We start from the raw sequence: 18,791 nt of genomic DNA on the forward strand, positions 1-18,791 counted from the left end.
GAGCTTTCAGTTTAAAAAAACCCAAACTTTTAGTTGCAAAGAAAGCCTTCGGAATGTGAAATGATCCCCGTTTGTCTATAATCAGCCTCAAACAGCAGCAAGAATGTTAATTGTCTCTGATCATCTCACTAGCATGTTAACTCAGAAGCCCACTGACATCCACGGGAGAGCCCAGTTAGGTCAGAGCTGAGTGCTTTTTAAAAATCCCACTCTAAAATACCATCCGTCACTGAATTTCTGAGTGAATGTGCTAGTGAGATGAACAGGGTCAATGAATGCTTCATTTGCTGCTATTGTTTAAAGGCTGTTTCCAAATACCTCTGCATCGCTTTGCACTCTGAAGGAATAAACAAATTAACAGTTCAGGATTGGAGTTTCAAAAGTGCTCAGCTTTGGCCTAATTCTATTCCAGAGGACCAGTGTTACACAAAGCTGAGAAACTTTGACCCACCTACCCTTAAATATGTTCTCACTGCACAGTTAACTTGGGCTTTAGACCAAATCCCCCTACCACCCTCCACACAGGAAATCCTCTTACTCAAGTTTGTAGATGCTCTAAGACTAGGCTAGTTTACCTAGCTGGGGGTGTGGGTAAGAGCTCAAGCTATGCTTTCACTTGAGCTGGAATCTACCCACTTTGCAGTGAGGATGCAGGCTAAATAATTTGAATGTTGATCGTCTTCTCTGGCTTTCCCGTAATTCCCTCCAAAGGACAGACAAATTCTCCTCAAATTGATGTAACTGACTGGGAAAGAATCCTAGAGCATTTCACCACCAAGAACCTTGAGGTATGCACATGACACATGCACGAATGCAGAAAAAGTGAGGATACAGAACACTCACCTGGGTTAACCTAACCCAGGTACTGATCAATCACCCTGCTTAACTGTGCAGTGAAGCCACAATCCTCAGGGCCAACTCGGTTGTTCTTAGAACCATTAGTAGAGTTGTCTCCATTAATGTTTTGTCAGGTAGCTGAGATTTTCACTTTCAAGGATTTCCTCACCCGGGCACTGGGCAAGATGCCTCTATTGGTTAGAAAAATCCTGGGTTTGTCATATTTTCAGTATATTCGTATGCCACTCCCCTTACTTGACAGCCATACATACTTTACCGTGAACCATTTCCTGGCATCTCCAATTAATTATGTGCCAAAGGAGGTATAAATGAGTTGGGCATCCCAAATCCTGGTGTTACACGATCTAGCAAACACTGGGATCTAGCAGTTCCCAGACTCCTGCTGTTAGCTCAGTAGCTTGGCAGCCAGCTGGGCCCTAACCATTTCATTACATTGAGAAGAGGCCTCAGGATGTCTATGTGGTAGTAGAGGAAAGGCAGGGGATCAGCAAGCAACCCTTCCATACTCAGTAACCTGTATCCTCAGTGATCTGCATCCGGGATCACTCAACCCAGTGCCCCTCTAATCCTAATTCCTGCTAATCCTGCCTAATCCTTCCACTCTTGGAGACAAACCCTCTACTTTCAAGACCCTGCGGCAAGTTCCCCGGACAAGGCCCTTAAACCCACTCTCTGTTGCCAAAATCTCTCCCCTGAATCCCCAATTCACCAAACATCTGCTGTCAAAGTTTTCTCATCCCAGGGTCTTCGGGACAAGCTTGTTTGCCTCTGATCCTTCGCTAGTGGTGACTTTCCTTGGCCTTTCCTTGGGATGGGATGGGTTCTTTGGAAACTATCAGTGCTGCTCCTTGCTTGGCTAGAGAGGTCATGTCAGAGACATTAGTTCTGCCCTCCAAAGTAAGGCCTTGTCATGCTGCTTTCATAGCGCTCCCAACCTGTACTGACCTTTCCAGCGAGACAGGGAATAAATCGCAGCATGAAAATTCAGAACACAAATCCCACCGCTCCATGTTGTCCCTAAACAAGATTTAATTGAAAATATTTTTAGATACTTGCAATGATCCTTAAAAATAGGTGAAAGTGATGCTTGTCCCCTAGAAAGGGATTCTGCTGTAGTAGTGCAATTTGCCTTATATTGTGAGGTTTCTCTAAACTATGGTCACTTGAAGTATCCTGGTTAACATTTATGAATGGATTCCTTCTCCTTGTCTTATGATCTCCAGTTTTAAAACAGAGAAATAGGGCAAGGGCCAATTAAAGCCAAAAAACTGAATGAGAAATCAAAGCATAATTTTGACCGTTATCTTTAATAAAATTCAGCAGGTTTGGGGGAGAAATTCTGTGCAGATTTTGCTAAAATTCTCTGTTGATTTCTATTGTCCTTGCTTATAACACCAGTTAAACCATCTTGAAAAAGGGGATGTTGAAGAAAAAGTGAGGAAATAGGGCCATTCCCAAACCATCCATCTATCCCATCAATTATTTTTTCCTTGTCACTCACATAAAACCACTCTGAGTGTATTGTATGTAGTGGTTTCTGTGTCATACCACTCCAGCCTTAAAATAACAGATCAGTTTTCTTAGTCAACCAACAACTGCGGGAGGTCACTAGCACCAGTTTAACCATTTGGCAGATGCTCTGTAGGAAACCTCTCTTTTAGGTGAGCCAAAAGGGAGGTGCTTTACCCATCCGACTCACAGAGCTGTGTTAAGATTGCTCAGCTGGAAGTTTCTGTCTACGTGTTTCATAAAATACCAAATGCTCCAATAATAAAAGCTAAATCTCAAAAACTTTATATGGAACAAACTGTGGAAGCAGGTCAGTAGTTGGCAGTTCTGGTTTATTGGATTCTGGGTTTTTTTTTTTTTTTAATAATATGAATAATTAGATTAAATTTAGTTAGCATGTTACAAATAATAGAGAAAGTAACTATCAGAGTTTATTTCAGATCCAGTTCTGTTACCCTTATTCAGGGGGTAGTAACTAGTTATTCTGCAAATAGACCCATTGAAATCAGACTCAGGTCTTTACTGGTTTGGGGGCAAATTGCCAATAAATGGCTATTATAGGCTAATTGTTTCAAGTCTATCCCCTGAAGTGCTTTTTCTGCTCTCCATTCTCTCCCCTATGATATTTTTATTTCTCGATCAGCCCTATCGGGTCCCTATTTCCTCTTCTCTTCATTTCTCTCATCTTCCCCTTTCTCCTCCTTTGAATTCTTTATTTCTTTCTGCATTTAGGAAGAGCCTCGCTCCTTTCTGCTTTTCTCCCCTGCCCAATCTCATTTTCCTCCTTTTTAAATGCCTACTCCGTGTGATGTAAATAAAATGTATATCCTGTCAAAATAAAGAATGAGCTCCTCCCATCTATTGAGCCCACCAGTTGCTCTATTTCACTCATCCAAGGGGCGGGTAAAGATCTCGCTGCAGTTAAAAGTTCCTTGTCCTGTTGCATGGAATTTTGCCTCCGCGATCTGTCTTTCCAGAATTCACTTCTGATCTGCTCCACCTCGATTATCCTAGACCAGAGCTCTTGGACCGGCTCCGAATTTGTGCCGGGAGGGGCGCAGCCTCGTTAAAGGGACGACGAAGTGAACGGCCCGAAAGCGAGCAGGACGGAGTGTGGCATCTGGGGCTGAGTCTTACAATCCCTTGAAGCACGGCTGGGTTTCCCAGAATTAGAGGAGGATCGGATCGGAGCAGAACAACCCCCAGCCAGTTAACTCCGGACCTGTGGCCGCCTGGCAGGGCGCTGAGCCAGGGGCTGGCGTTTGACACCTGTCCTGTACAGACAGCGCGTACCGAGACCGCCCGGAGGGTCGGCGCACGCTTTACACAGCCCGTGTCTAAATGCTCGGCGCTGTACCCCGCAGCCGTGGGAAGCAGCGGAGGGGTCCGGACGCACGGGGTGAGCCGCGCCAGGGGTCCCGCGGTGGCCGGGCAGACGTGGCCGATGCAGAGGCGTTGGGGGCTGCGGAGGTGGGGCTACCCCGGGCGGCAGCCCCGGTCCACACTCGCTCACGCCGTAAACTTTTTCCCCCGGCCGTCCGGCTCGGCTGGCCGGGCCCTCCCTTGGCCCAGGCGGGCGTTTTCTTTTTGAATGAACGCGAGCTGGGCCAGCGCCGGCCAATGGGTGGCCGGCTGCGATACATATTCATGAGCCTGCCTTCCAATGGCGGGGCGAGGAGGTTGTTTTAAACGGCGGAGCCCGGCAGCCAATCAGGCCGCTCTCGGAGGCAGCCAACGCGAGGCTGAGCCGAGCAGTGCTGAGCCCAGCGTCGTGCCCTGCGCTCCCAGCTCCTGCCGAGACTCGCGAACAATACAGGTACGGTCGGCTCCGCCGGGCAACTTTTCGGGGGGCGGCTGCCCTGGCTTCTCCTCCCGGCGCCCGATCCTCCCTTTCCTCTCCCTCCTTCGCTCCCTTTTCTCTCCCCCTTCCCTCTCCGCCGGCTCCCGCCGCTCCCCGGGCGGATTCAACAACTTTTCCCCTTTCCCCTCTCTCTCGCCACGAAAGGCTCCGCTCCCGGCTCTGGGTGCAGCCCCGGGGGGTAGTGCAGCGGGGGGGGCAAGCTGGGCAGAGGCGCCCAACACCCCCCTTTTCCCCTCCCCCACCGGGTCCCTAAATAAAACCCTCCCGCAGGGCTGCCCGGGCTCCGCGGAGGGTCGAGCGCGGTGCCGGGCGTGCGGCGCTGCTGCCGGGTCGCGCTGCCCGGAGCGCCGGGGCGGGCGCAGTCCGTGCCCCGGGAGCGGGGCTGACTCCCCTCCCCCCCCCTTGCATGGGCAGGGGATATATATATATATTTTTTTCCCCCTCCTCGGGTGCCGGGGGAAAAGGCGCCGCTGGCCCCGGCTGGGCTCGGCGGGTGCTCGCCGGCCGTGCGCGCTGCGCTGCCCGCTGTCTGCGCTGCATTAACATGGCTGTCGCCTGAGCATCTGACAGGCAGAAAGCCCTGCGCGCTGCTGGCCGGGTGCCGGGTTTTAACTCCCGATCCGGCCGACCCAGCTCCGCCGATCCCTTCGCTTCCCTTTCCGCTTCTCTTCCCCTGCCCGGCGAGGTGCGTTTCGTGCCCTTCTGCCCTGCCCGAAGCCCCGAGCCGCCTCTTCCTCGCGCCGCTTTCCCTCTGCTGTGGGCATTAATATGGCTGGCGCTTGAGAGCTCGGGCTAAGGAAGAAAGACGTGTGAGCCGCACAGAGATCGGGAGGGGGGGATCGGGGCGGGAGATCTCGGCTCGGGAGCCCCGCAGAGCGGCCAGACCTTTCGCTTTCGCCCCGGCTCCTTTTTCCCTATCGCCCCTGGTGCTTGGCGGGGCGGCCGGGGGCCGTTTGGGGCTTTTTCGCACTTTTCCCACTCGGCGCGGCTGAGCGCAGCCGGGGCTGTAATGGCTGCACGGGAGTCTTTGTTACACGGAGTATTGCGCTAGGCAGCGACATGGGAGGAGGGGGGGGGGCAGCGCCTTAACCCCCCTCTCCTGCCTCTGCCCCGGCCCCGGGGGCCCCCAGCCCCCCCGGGCAGGACAGAGGGGAGCTTTCCCTGGGCGGCGGGGTGGTTTGGCGGGGGCTGGGGGGCCGGGGGCCCCGGCGGGGCGGCTTGAGCCGGGCGGAGGGGGGGCGTGCGGCTTTGTTCGGCATAGCAGCCTGACGGGCTGGGAGAAGCCATTTTAGCGAATGGAGCCGGCTGTGGGCGAGGAGGAGACGAGCCGCCGCTTCTCTCCCTGTCTATCCCTGCCTAGCACGGCGGCGATAGAGGCTCCTATGGCACGGGCGAGAGCCCCGCACTCTGCCCTCGCCCCGCCGGGCCGGGCCCCCCGCCCGCCGCCACCCCCCAGGCCGGCAGAGGGGCTCATTTCAGGGGCACTTTCTTTCATGAAGAAGCATTTCACAAAATGGAAGATGAATTATTGGTGTCTTGGTGACCTGTCGTTTTTTTTTTTTTTTTTTTTCCCCTCTCTCTCTCTCCCCCTCCTCTCCTGCTTTCCACTGGAGTCTCAGGCACAGGAGCGCTGCTGAGCCGGGCACAGCCTGGCTGCACCAGCCCCACTCACAACTGGCCCTGGGCAAGAGGCAAAAAAAAGGGGGCCTGTAGAGAGATTCTTTTTGCTGTGACCTTGGCAAAGTGGGGAAGGGGGGGTGGAAGATGGCGGGAAGCAAAGGGGGGGGGGGAGTAAACACAAAACAACCCTGCCTTTTAATCCTAAACTTTGCAAACAGATCAGCTGCATCTTGATATGTGACACACATGGGATAATATTTTTTTTTTTTTTTAAGTATTTTTTTTTTTTGGGTGTTCGCTACAGAGCAACATTTTTTCCTCCAAACCATTTGCAGAAGGGGCGTGGGGTGGGAACGATTCTGGAAACCCACTTTTATCGCCCACGTGGGAGTAGGCTGCGCAATTAAATATTCATGTTAATCCAAGAAAAATTAAATTTGCCCACTCAAAGGGCTGTAAATGCAAAATAGTGCGGGAGGAGGCTGGATAAATGAAGAGAAAATTAAAAAAAAAAAAAAATTTTACCCAAAAGTTAGCATCTTGCTGCTGGTAACTTGCTGATCACATCCTTGAGCTGACCATGACATCTCTAAACCACCGAGCAAAAGCGCATTCATCTGGTCTTGCAGAGGTCGGCAGGTAATAGATATTATTTTTAAAACTGGCCCTTATTTGCACACTTTTATTTATGCAAAATTATTGCATTTATACAAGGGGAAAATCAATGAAGCCTTCCCTGTTGGATGACAGCTACTTACATGTGAACTCTGGCTCTCCTGAAGGAATAACTCCTAGACTAGCATTATGCATCCTATTCAAGGTCTAATGCAGCAGCCCACTCAAATACATTATTTTGTGTAGCTTTATAAATAAAATTATAAAAAATTAAGGCAAATTATTAAAAACACACAGAGATAAAAATAACACCAATGGCCAGTCTTGCATACTGCTTGAAGCTGTGACCCAGCTCTTGAGGCAGAACCACTGAATTCTGTCCCGTCTCAACCTGAGTGTTTACTTAGATCACTGATATAAACTGCTTTATCTTTTTCACCTCCCTACAGAGTCAAGATGGCTAAAGGTGACCCGAAGAAGCCTAAGGGCAAGATGTCTGCTTATGCCTTCTTTGTGCAAACATGCCGTGAAGAACACAAGAAGAAGAACCCAGAGGTTCCAGTCAACTTTGCAGAATTTTCCAAGAAGTGCTCAGAGAGGTGGAAGGTACCTTCATTCATTCATTCTTTTTTTTTTTTTTTTTTTTTTTTTTTTTTCTTTTTAAATGTGACAGCTGTCTTTCTAGAGTGGTAACTTCTTGTGACACTTGTTTAAATTGGGGATTTATTTTCTTTTCAACCCATATCCCAGTCTTAATTTTGTCTGATTTTTTCCTAGGGATTGGGAAAGGTCATAAAGAGAAACTTAAGTGCTCTCTCCACCCTAACACACACCCACCCACCCACCCCTACCAAGAGGCCTCCTTCTGCTATTTTAATAGCCTTATTATAGAAGGATGAGGCTCTAGGCCAATTCAATTATTGGCTCTTGCTGATGCAGCCACTTGTGACAGTGAGCTTTGCTGTGGATCCTTGTCCTCTGAGGTGGCTTCAGTTCAGTGAAGACCCCGTAAGCACATTCCTTCAGCTAGAAAGGGGAACTCTCTAACTGTTGAGTGCTCATCTACAATGTGTCGTCTTTCAGACCATGTCAGGCAAGGAGAAGTCCAAATTTGATGAAATGGCTAAAGCTGACAAGGTACGATATGATCGGGAAATGAAGGATTATGGACCAGCTAAGGGTGGCAAGAAGAAGAAGGACCCTAATGCCCCAAAACGACCACCGTAAGTAACTTTCTTGCAATGCTGTACACCTGATTAGGTCCATTCAAGTTTAACTGTTGCATTGTAGCTTTCTCTACAAGATGAAAATTGAACTCAAGATCTGTACTAGAATCTTGATAACATGGAATAGGCTTATTAGTATGTCTTTTTATAAACTTTCTGACAATTGAAATCCTCCATTTGTGTCGCACTAAATAATGTGGTGAAAGTTGCTGGACAGTTGCAAAACTCCTTTCTATCCACGAAATCTAAAATAATAAGAGGAAGGAAGTGACAAATTGGGGCATCTAAAACACACTACCTCAAACAACATGAATGAGAAAATGTGCAAAATTTCTCAACTTTTTTTTTTTTTTTTCCATTGTTAGTAAATAATACTTTGCAAGTCTGGTCCATAAGCAAACTCAAATGTCTAGACCCCTGGAAATCCACAAAAATGGTTTGCGGATATAAAGCTGATTGGATGCTGATACAAAATTTGGCTCTACAAATATTTTTTGTTTAAAACAAAAACAAAAAACCCTTCACCTACCCAGAAACATTAGCTGTTGATAGTCTCCAATCGTGTGAATCATGTGGGTGGATTGATGGTTGAAAGAGCTGGAAGTCTTGCCTAGTTCTAATGTTCAATTGCATATTCTGAGATGCTCATTTTTAATATGAAACTTTTTCTCCAAGGTCTGGCTTCTTCCTATTCTGTTCAGAATTCCGTCCCAAGATCAAATCCACAAATCCTGGCATATCTATTGGAGATGTAGCAAAGAAACTTGGTGAAATGTGGAACAACCTCAATGATGGTGAAAAGCAGCCTTACAATAATAAGGCAGCTAAACTGAAGGAGAAATATGAAAAGGTAAGGCTAGGTTGTAGCTTGAGTGTCTTAACATGAGAACTGATGTGGGCATAAAAACTTAGTTTTTATGAAGAGATCATATTACATGGGGGGAATATATTTATAAGGCTTCTGTAACATCTATAGACTGACTAGTGGCAAGACATAGTATACTGGGTACATGCTGTATCGTACACATCAACTTCCATATAATGGCTGAATTTATCTTTTTGGGAAACTTCTTGGTCCCTGGGATACACAGTAGCTAGCATATTCCTCCTTCTCCCCTGCCCCCCATGAAGTGACGCTTTGGCTGCTGACTTTGCTGAAGAAATGACATTTTTAATAGCACTATAAAATTATGTAAACCTCTTCTAACACCTGTTAACTTCTGAAAGTCTCTCTGAAATCCTAAATTATGAACCCAGGATGCAAACCAAATGCTTAGACTACTCAGGTACACTTTGGTACCCACAAGCCCCTAGACGGTAGCTCCAGCAGCCTTTCCCTTGGGGAGAAGGCGGCTGAAAACTAGTATCTCTGTACACTTACTCCTACTATGTTCTATACATTTATTACTTAGAGCAAATTAAGACATCCTCTTGACTTTGCAGGATGTGGCAGACTACAAGTCTAAAGGAAAGTTTGATGGTGCAAAGGGTGCAGCAGCCAAAGCTGCTCGGAAAAAGGTAGAGGAAGAAGATGAAGAGGATGAGGATGATGAAGAGGAGGAGGATGAAGAGGATGATGATGAATAAAACTGTACTATATTTGTCTCCATGTGAATACCATAGAGTAGGGGAAACACCATAAATGAAGCACTTCTTGTTTGAGATGGTGCTGTTGCCCTCATTAGGCTTAATTACAAAATTCGGATTCTGATCGCATTGTAGTTTCTAAAAGTGCTCTAGAAATTGTAACTGGTTTACATGAAGTGGCCATGGGTGTAGTGAGCACCCTGAAACTGTATCAAAGTTGTACATATTTCCAAACATTTTTAAAATGAAAAGGCGCTCTAGTGTTCTCCTCACTCTGTGCACTTTGCTGTTGGTGTAACAAAGCATTTAAAAATGTTTCAAGCATTTTTTTTAATTTGTAAGGTGGTGTTACTATATGGTTATTGGCTAGAAAATCCTGGGTTATAAACTGTACATATCTATAGTTTGTAAAAACTAGACAAATTCTTGTGGTACATGCTTAGAGTTGTGATGCCTTTAGGGAGGGATGATTACTTTGGAAGGCTGTACCTTCTGTAGGGTGCCATACCCCAAAGCATGCACTGTGAGGGTAGAATCTATTTACACTACAGTGGGCGTCCATTTAGCTTAAAGTTGTCTTTCTGTATATAGTGAAATTAGCATTCTGCTGCCATTCTTAGTTGTGGAAGGGGGTTCAGCTGGCATGAGAAGTGTATGGATTTTTTTAGTTAAGTGCGGTAGTTTTTTAAACTGAAACTGTAGACCTCTCTTCATTGTCAACTAAGTGAAGAGCACGTGCAGCAATTTGAAGTTCAAAAACACTCTGTACTTAAACAAATTTGCAACGCTCTGTTGGTTTTTTTTTTTTGTATGTTTAGAATGCTGAAATGTTTTTTGAAGCAAAATAAACAGTATTACATTTTTAAAACTGTTCTTGACAACATTCTAAATTTCTGGTTGAAAAGGAACTTCACAGCAAAAAGTTCACTTTGAAGTTTGGGGCATCCCTCCGGGTGGGTAACTTAAGAAACATTCTATCTCAAGGATAAAAAATGGTGGCTAGCTAAAACTGGCTGCAGTGAAAGAGATGGCTACTCAAGCTAATATGCAATCTTACCTGTCTATGGCTGAGTGGCATAAGATGCTATGCAAGTTTGAACTTTTATTACTTGAACATGGGAGCCTAAATGAACATTCATGACTAATTGTGTGTGTATATAGCAGCAGTCAGAGATGCAGAAAGGTAGGTGGCTAGGAATGAGGCTGACTCCATTGAACAATTATAACAGCATACGTTATATTGGATTTTTCTTTTCAGTTTGTGTTGGGTACATTTATAGCCCAAATGCATTGCTGTACATATTAAAATGTGCCTTTTTTGTCCTGTGTTAAACTGTTTCAAACTTGTGGTTTTTTCTAGCATTCTTTTTTCTAGCATTTCTTGGCAGGAGAAATATTAGACAGTCGCCTAACTTCTCTGCTGCACTAAAAGTGGTAGCATAGGCACCTAATACACCTGCCTTTCTTTAACTCTAGGTTAAAGTGTGACTTGGATCCAGGGAGGTGGGATGAGGTTCTGTAATTATTCCTTGGTGAATACCTATAGACCAGTGTTTCTTAACCTGGGGTTTTAGAGGGGTCGCAAGTGCAGAGCTGGTAGTGGGGGTGGCAAGAAAGGCAATTGCCTGGAGCCACAGGGGCGCCATGAAACTAAGTTACATGCCTCAGCCCCGTGGGGGTGGGACTCAGGCTTCAGGGGTACAGTAGTTTGGAAAGGTTAAGAACCACTGCTATAGACATTATATCCATTGACATGTGACTCTCTCAACCACTGCAGGTTGGGGGTATTTTGATGTCCTTTATAAAAGAGGATAGTACCACTAACTAAATCAAGTATTGTTACTTATCTTATTCTCCTGAGCATTAACAATACATGATTTTTGGAAGAATAAAACTAGCATACTCACTACCTTCTATGTGTATTTCTTCCTTGCTGTGGCTATAGAGCAGACACATTTGTGTGTACTTCATGCCCACAGCCCTGGAGGTAAATATCTTTGCATTAAGGGGGTGTGAAACTTTTAAATGCCCAGAGGTAGCACGTAGAAGAGTACAATGAGTGAGGGTAAACTGTACTCAGCTGCAGGCTGTCTGCATTGCTTATGTGACCCAAATTGCAGATGGACAGGTTTACTGGCAGTGTAGAATGCTTGTGGTGCAAATAAAATATCACTCAGGGCGTGTTAAGTGAAATAAGCTAATGCTTTATAGAACACTGGAAGTGGTAAAATGTCTCAAACATTTTACCACTTTTAAACTGCCTCAGGTGCAAGTGGATCACTTAAACTCACTCATAGCAACTCAACTGTAGAGTGTCTAGGGCCTGGTCTATGCTAAAAAGTGAAGTCGACCCTGCTATGTTGCTCATAGGTGTGAAAAAATCCACATCCTGAGCAATGTAGTTAAGTCAACCTAACCCCCCCTGTAAACAGTAGTAGGCTCATGGAGGAATTCTGCTGACCTAGGTAGCAGTTTGTGGGGAGGAAATTCTCTACCCTCACAGGAGAACCCCTCCCACTAGCGGAGGCAATATCTATATGGAAGGACTACACGTGTGCCACTGTAGCATTTCAAGTGTAGGCAAGTATTTAGTGCTTGCATTTAATGCAGAGGAAGAGGTGTTACTGCCTCCTAGAAGCAGGTTAGAACTAAAAGCTTGTGTGTGCATCACCAAAACAGTAGGTACACATCTCTTCTGCCAGGTGCTCCCTCCCCCACATTCCACGATCCTGCTGGAAGGAAATTAGAGTTCATAATGGACATCAGTAGAGCCCTGCCTGGATACAAAAATTTGCATCTGCTCTGCAAAGATGGGTATGGCTAGCTGCTGATTAGCAGGGCACTAGAAGTCACTGACTGACCATACCAATACATGGCCATTTGGTTGGTGGATATCCTTAAGGAGCTATAATGTACCCCCCCTCCCACTGTCCAGTTGACGACCTACAGTGTAGAAATGTAGAAGTCAGTGCATATTAATGTAAATCAAACTTGGCTCAAAGTCAGCTGAGTGAGCAGAGCAGCTGACTGCTGATACTACCACTAAGTGCATAATTATGACATCTTGGTCTCAGCTGGGCTGGAAGTCTCAGGGAGTTGCCACAGTTAGTTACAGTCTTGCAGTATGTAGGGTACTAACTATTCCAGATCAGACCATCCTAGCATGCTTTGGGAACACTCATCACTCCCATGGATGATACAAAACTGATCTGCTTATAGCAGGATCCTGCAACTGCGTAGACTTCTATACTTCAGATGTGTTTTGACAGTAGTAATGATACTGAGAATGCAATGAGAACACAGTATGCTGCTGTACAGATAAATAGCCTGGTGTGAATGTACATAAATAACATGTTTTTATTATTTTTAAAGGTGTCAATGCCTTGAATGTTTTTGAAAGTGCATAACTTCAGCCAGCTCTAATTTCTGATAGAACATACTATTTAAAAGTGTGCTCTAAACCTTTTGAAATGCTTGGTTTTTTTTAAAGAAAGTAAAGAGTGCTTTTGCTTTCCTGTTTACTAGAGTTGCTTTTTATTCAAAATTTGCAGCTGTTTAAATTGACTTAAAAACCAGACTGAACAAGGTGGGGGGACAGACTGGACATTTTCTATTAACTTCTTTGTTACAGTACTTGTGTTAGAAGGAGACGCTAGCAATTATAAAATAGACAGAAAATTGTGACTTTCAAGTTGGTGTCTTACTAATCTGCCCTGTGGTTAGAGCCTCAAATCAAGGTCAAAAGCACCTCTGGAGAGGGGGGAAATAACTTTCTAAATCAAATAGAATTAAATTCTGACCTCAGTTACATCCACGCAACTCCACTGTAGAAGGGCAGACTTTGGAGCACAATGTTTAACAAGAGAGGGGAATGGTTTATCTAGTACTACACAGGGGAAGATTGTTGCCAGACATAACAGGTCCCTTCCTCAGAGGACTTACAATCTAAAGGCACAGATGGAGAAAGACATTACAGACAAGGGTGGGGCGTGACCACTGGAACTTGAATGCTTCAGGCAAAAAGGACTGAGTTCCATGACAGAGGCGGGAGAGTGTATATTAGTGTCCTGTGCTATTATTTAGTGGTGTTCTTCTAAGTTAGAACATTTTCTTATGTTTGTTTTTTTGCATTTTAGGACTGCTGTCTTTGGGACTTGAATTGAGCTTGTTAGCAAAATATATATTTTCCTTCAAAAACCACACATTAATGGCCAGGTTGTACTATGAACTAACCAAACAAGCGACGCAGATGTGGAAGAACTATTCAAATATAGCCTTGATTTTCAGAAATACTGAGCACCCACTACCACATTTGGTTGTAGTAGGAGTAGCATGGACTCGGCACCTCTGAAAATCAGATCCAATCTATGTTAGATAAGCCTAATGAGGCATGTTAAGCTGATGCCCCAATGTACTTGAATGTAGAAAGGTTTACGGTTTTTGATGAAAACCTAATGACTATTTTTGAATGAAACCACTTTTTAAAAAAACCAGAGCATTATAGCTACTACTTAGACCAGGTAATTTGTTGAAGTGCCAGTCTCCACAAAAACCTATATCAGAAAAAATAAATTGCTGAAGTCTGTCCCTGTTGCATTTGTATCAATGCAGCTATGGTGAAGCTACTTCCATTAATTGCCTGTAATAGAATTACTTAACTGTAGCCCAAATACATATTTAATTAATTCACAGCAAACAACGTAGACCCTAGTGCAGCTCCATGGTGACGTGGGATCCTGTTTTAGGACTCCCTAGATGTCAGCGTATTGAAAATGTTAGGGTGTTTTCTGTGATTGCTGCATTTGAACAGTTAATTTCTTGGTAAAATAGCCAAAAATCTAGAAATGGGCACTAGTTTTGGATTAAGTATTTCCTGGGGGGCAAGATCTGTTTCTTATCCCAGGAGGAATTTTTGGCTGTAGGAACAACCTCTGGGGCGTGGTAGGTCAGCCTTTCTTGTCTGCTGACTCAGGATAATGGTGGAGCTGAGCTGCTGCTGTTCCACTTCCGTCAAGCCCCCTTTCTGCACTGAGGAGTCAGAAGTTATGTCTGCTCTAGCGCTGGAAAGTGGAAATTCCCATGTGTGGAGATGTACCACACTAGCTCTGATTGAGCTAGCATGCTAAAAATGTCCATGGCATGGCATGTCCATGGCAGCGGGAGGGGCTCGAGTGCCTACCTGGCTGGGATCCAGTGTAGACATAGTGACGGAGACCAAACCCACCTCAGCTACGAAGTAATTGAATGGGCATTAGTAATTAGCACATATTTGTCTTAGGGTGACCAACCGTCAAATTGTGGGACAGTCCCGCAATTGGATCCTCTGTCCCGCATCCTGCAACGACTACACAATGTCCCGCAAAATACAGAGTTAGGGAGGTGGGGGTGGGAGGTGAGGCTGCTCGGCCAGGCTGCTCTGGTCTGCAGGGGCGTAAGAGTTGTAGGGGCTGCTTGGCTGGGCTGCTCCACTCTGTGTTGGGCTTGGGGGATTTGGGAGAACTCGGGGCTGGCTGGCAGACAAGCATGGAGGAGGCACGGAAAGGCCAGGGCCAGGTGAGCAGGGGCCTTGGGTGGAAGGGGCAAGGGCTGGCTACGGGGCAGGGTTGTTTACCTTGCTAGCAAGTTAGCTAGATCGATAGCTAGCAGCAAGTTACTGAATGCAGAGTTTAGTTAAATGTGCTTTTTTAACTGTCTACTTCTTCCCGAAATGGGCTCTTTTGTTGCAGGGTGAAATTAGTGCTCTGGGTTACATTAAAGGGATTTATTTATTTTAATTTCGCCATCTCCCATGATGTCCTGCAAATGAGATCACACTGTCCTGAAATTAGACTCATGTCAGTTGGTCACCCTAATTTGTCTTTCTAGCAGAGCAGGACACCAAACTCCGTACATTGCAACTCTACTGTAAAAAAACCTCTTCCAGGGACCTGGTTCCAGTACAATTATTCCTCGACTGTATTCCAGCAGACCGCGCACAGGGGAACAAGTCATGAACATCTGCCACTGAAACGTTTAGGCCCTGTGAAGTACCCTTCTCCCTGTTGTCCAGAGTTAGTTTGTAACTTGGCATTCTTGCATATTAATGATACTGCTTAATCCTCACACAGGGTAAGTTCAAAACGCTTTGCAAACATCTAATCCTCGTAATGGGTGTGATATGCTGCTGCTAGCCTCAAAGGAGGCTTCCTGGTCCTACTAACTCTGTTTTACGCGGTTGTCCTCTAAGAACTTTTTCCCAGCATGCCTTTCTGTGGCTGGCCCTTTACATTTGACAGAGCCAAGTGGCTGCAACCCTAAAGGGGCCATTTTGCAAATGGCTGGTGCTTGCTGCATCGCCTTCTCATCCAGCTAGTAAGTATTCTTCACTCCTGTTTTGTTTCCATCCAGTTGTCCCTTTCTTAGTCCTGAGGAGAATATCCTCACCAGCCCTACAAGGTGGCTGAATAAGGCTTATTCTCTTTATTAGACAGCTGGGCTGCTGGGGCAGAGAGGTTGAGTGACTTGGCCAAGGCCCCAGAGTGCATTGTTTGGGGGCAGGATTAGAATTCAGGAGATGGAGACTCCCAGTCCTGCAGCAAGGTGAGTGCTTTGGATGCTGTAGCACAGTACGTGGGAGTGATTAAAGCAAATCCTGGTCCTGTCTGCACTGCACGGTGGAACTGTTTTAACCACGTTGTGGGGACTGCCCTCTTGTAATTGTGTCCCCTGATGGGGGTGACTTCATGTTGACCAAACCTAACACCAACAGCCAGGACAATAGTAATTAAGCCTTGTGATGCAAATTTTTAACAGTAGCACTGACATTTTTAGGATATTAAACTCCTGAAGCTTTGAACTAGCACCTCACTCTTTATTAAGTGCAAAGGTTTTCTGGCTATATTTTAGGTTCAGTATTCAGTTCCGAATCCTGGTGTGGCTCTGATATAAATTTGGAAGCACTATCATGCTAGTGCTATATACCTATATAAACCTTCACTGACTGAAGAATTTCCAAGAATTTCCTCTATAGAAAGGTACCTGTATAATAAATAGTTTTCCCCATCCTCCATCAAAACACCCACAACAAGTTCACAGGGTGGAAAAAAGCCCAAATATATTGTTGGTGTAAGTTGAAATTAAATCATAGCAAACTCACTTCTATTTTTAATCACATTTGATTGGACTTTCAGGTTTTAAGAGTGTTACTTATAAGTGCTTTTGACTTTTTACTTGGAAAATGTCATTTTTACTTCCTGTTAATTTTGGGATGATTTGTGATGAAATGCAATTGACAAAAGGGAAGATATCTGATTGCTTCTGTCTGCCTACCATACGTTCCTTGAGGATGATTCATGAAAGACTGAGTACCTTGCAAGAGAGAGGAAGAGAGAGAGAGAGAGAGAAAAAAGTTGTTTGTATCCTTTTGTGATTTGTGACATATAAAGGAAGCCAGAAAGATTTGAAGGAAAAAGGTGTGCATTTTATTTCCTTTTTAGCTTAGAAATATAGAGTTGTGACAGGTGCACTTCTTTTGTGACAGGTGTGCTGGTGGCAGAGGGAAACTTTCTCAGCCTTCAATCAAGGGGTGTTTAAATCTTCCACAAAGAGAGTTTTTTCTCCCAAAAGTTTGTTAGGAATTTGAGTAAAATATACATTAGCAAACCCCAACAAAACAGCATTAAGCAGTTTAAGTAAATACCCCTGGCTCCTCACTCTTACACAGGTTTTGCTCTGTTGCAATGCTACAACTTAGAAAACTCTCCAGTTGTCCCTAGAGTCTTCTAGCAAAAGAGGATAGACCAGACCTACTATTTCTAGTGTGAAAAGCCTTAAAGGCTTGGGCTGTACTTTACTTTTTTAGAATTCATGCAGCAGGCCTGATTTTTTTTTAAATTTACATATTTCATTTTATATATTTAAATAAAAGTTTTTTTTTTTTTTTTTTAAACGGAAAAAATGCAGCTTCTCTACCCTGCAAGAATTTATGGTGACAGGAGAACTAGTGCAACTATGACAACAGAAGAATTAAGAGACTGAACAGGGCGGCTGAGTGAGAAGGGGATCTTGATTTATTCCTGGTAGACTAGGGGATAGAACCCAGATCTGCAGTTTCCCAATCCAGGACTCTGAGCACTGTTGAAAGCTCTGGTTTTGGTTAACGCCTCTTCGACTCCAATACCTAATGAGTGTACAGCACTTTTGATCTCTTGATCTTAAAGCAAAGGACAGTACGGGTGTTGTCATCCCCATTTCAGATATGCAACGTAATTTGGCCAAGGTCACTTGGTAAGACAGGGCAGCAGTGGAATTAGAGCCCGGGTCAAGCGTTCTCCCCTCTGGTTGCTGGCACCTCTCTCAGACCCATTAGAGATAATTATTTTTGTTAAAGTCTCAGTCTTACCCTTTCAATGGACGTGTGAGTGCTTGCAACGCACAGCTCCTGAGATCACCAAGAGTTCGCCAGTGAAGACCGAAGTTGACATTCCTGATATATTGAAAGTGGAAAAACAGGCAGGTTAAAAAACCAAAAACACATTCTTAAACAACCACTCTTCAGCCTTCTATATGCCCTAAAGAAACAAAAAAGGGCATAAACCAATTCCCCCTCCTCCCCTTTTGTAGGTCACTTCTAAAACCTAGTTATCTCAACTTTTCTTCCTTTCCATCTCCCCCTCCATTCTTTTGCTCTCCAATCTTTAGTTCCTTGCAGTGCCTTGTTAATGAGCATTAACAACCCTCTCTCTCGGGAAAGCTATCAGGGAAGGAATGGGGTGGGGCGGAGATAAAACACAATTAGCAGTGCCGCTAGTTGTGAATTGTGTGGGACTGTGCTGGCTGTAGAAACTCAGTATGATATAGATCCTGGCTACAGGTGTGCAACATTTATCAGAAACCACTAACTTGCTCTTTTCCAAATTTTGGGGAAAATTGATTACTTTTGGTAGCATTTTTCCCTTGGTTAGATACATTGGGGTAGATCCTCAGCTGGTGTAAATTGCTGGGCTCTGATAATTGATGCTAGCTGAGAACTTGCACCTTGGTCAGGTATAAGAAGTCCTAATTCAGAGAGAATTATTTTTTGTTATGGGTTTAAAACAGTGGTTTTCAGCCTCTGGTCTATGGACCCCTGGGGGGGTCCATGAAATGTGTAAGATTTCCCCAGGGGTCCACACCTCTATTTGAAATTTTTTAGGGGTCCACAAATGAAAAAACATTGAAAACCACTGGCTTAGAAGGTATGGAAGAAAAGCATATTCTATGAAACCACCTTGTCACAGCAGCTCTGTGTGAAGTAGCCTTTTTTTCTCTAAAATTTCCCATTGTTGTTTCCCTCGGAGGTGGTAAGGATGGAAGCGCTAGTGCAGAATCACAAGTGATTTACAAGCATTTTAAACACCATGTCGTCTTGTCTAATAGTGTTTGGAGCAGGGCCAGGGATTGGGGCCGATTGCTTAAAATGTTGGCAGCTGTGAGTGTCTTGTATCTGCTAGTGCATGTGGAGTTGAACTGTTGGTAGCAAAGGTGAGGAATTCTAG

General features: G+C 45.0%; 1 protein-coding gene and 1 long non-coding RNA gene across 2 annotated transcripts; one reads left to right on the plus strand and one right to left on the minus strand.

Moving 5' to 3' along the window:
• The first annotated feature begins 3,761 nt into the window (after positions 1–3,761).
• On the plus strand, positions 3,762–10,609 carry HMGB3 (high mobility group box 3). Its single transcript, XM_067548131.1, is given in 6 exon segments — positions 3,762–4,150; positions 4,152–4,183; positions 6,913–7,069; positions 7,547–7,686; positions 8,365–8,539; positions 9,133–10,609. Coding segments are annotated over 6 exon segments (768 nt in total). The 5' UTR covers positions 3,762–4,030; the 3' UTR covers positions 9,277–10,609.
• A 6,627-nt stretch (positions 10,610–17,236) lies between these two features.
• On the minus strand, positions 17,237–17,987 carry LOC137153080 (uncharacterized). The gene is made up of 3 exons (XR_010919692.1): positions 17,906–17,987; positions 17,657–17,740; positions 17,237–17,434 (listed from the first exon to the last, which is right to left on the minus strand). It is a non-coding gene; the product is annotated as an uncharacterized lncRNA (long non-coding RNA).
• Between the last annotated feature and the right edge of the window lie 804 nt (positions 17,988–18,791).

Source organism: Emydura macquarii, unplaced genomic scaffold (genome assembly GCF_026122565.2).
Source record: "Emydura macquarii macquarii isolate MOO-44397 ecotype Brisbane River unplaced genomic scaffold, CSIRO-AGI_Emac_v2 contig_1253, whole genome shotgun sequence".
In the NCBI taxonomy this organism is placed as follows: domain Eukaryota; kingdom Metazoa; phylum Chordata; order Testudines; family Chelidae; genus Emydura; species Emydura macquarii.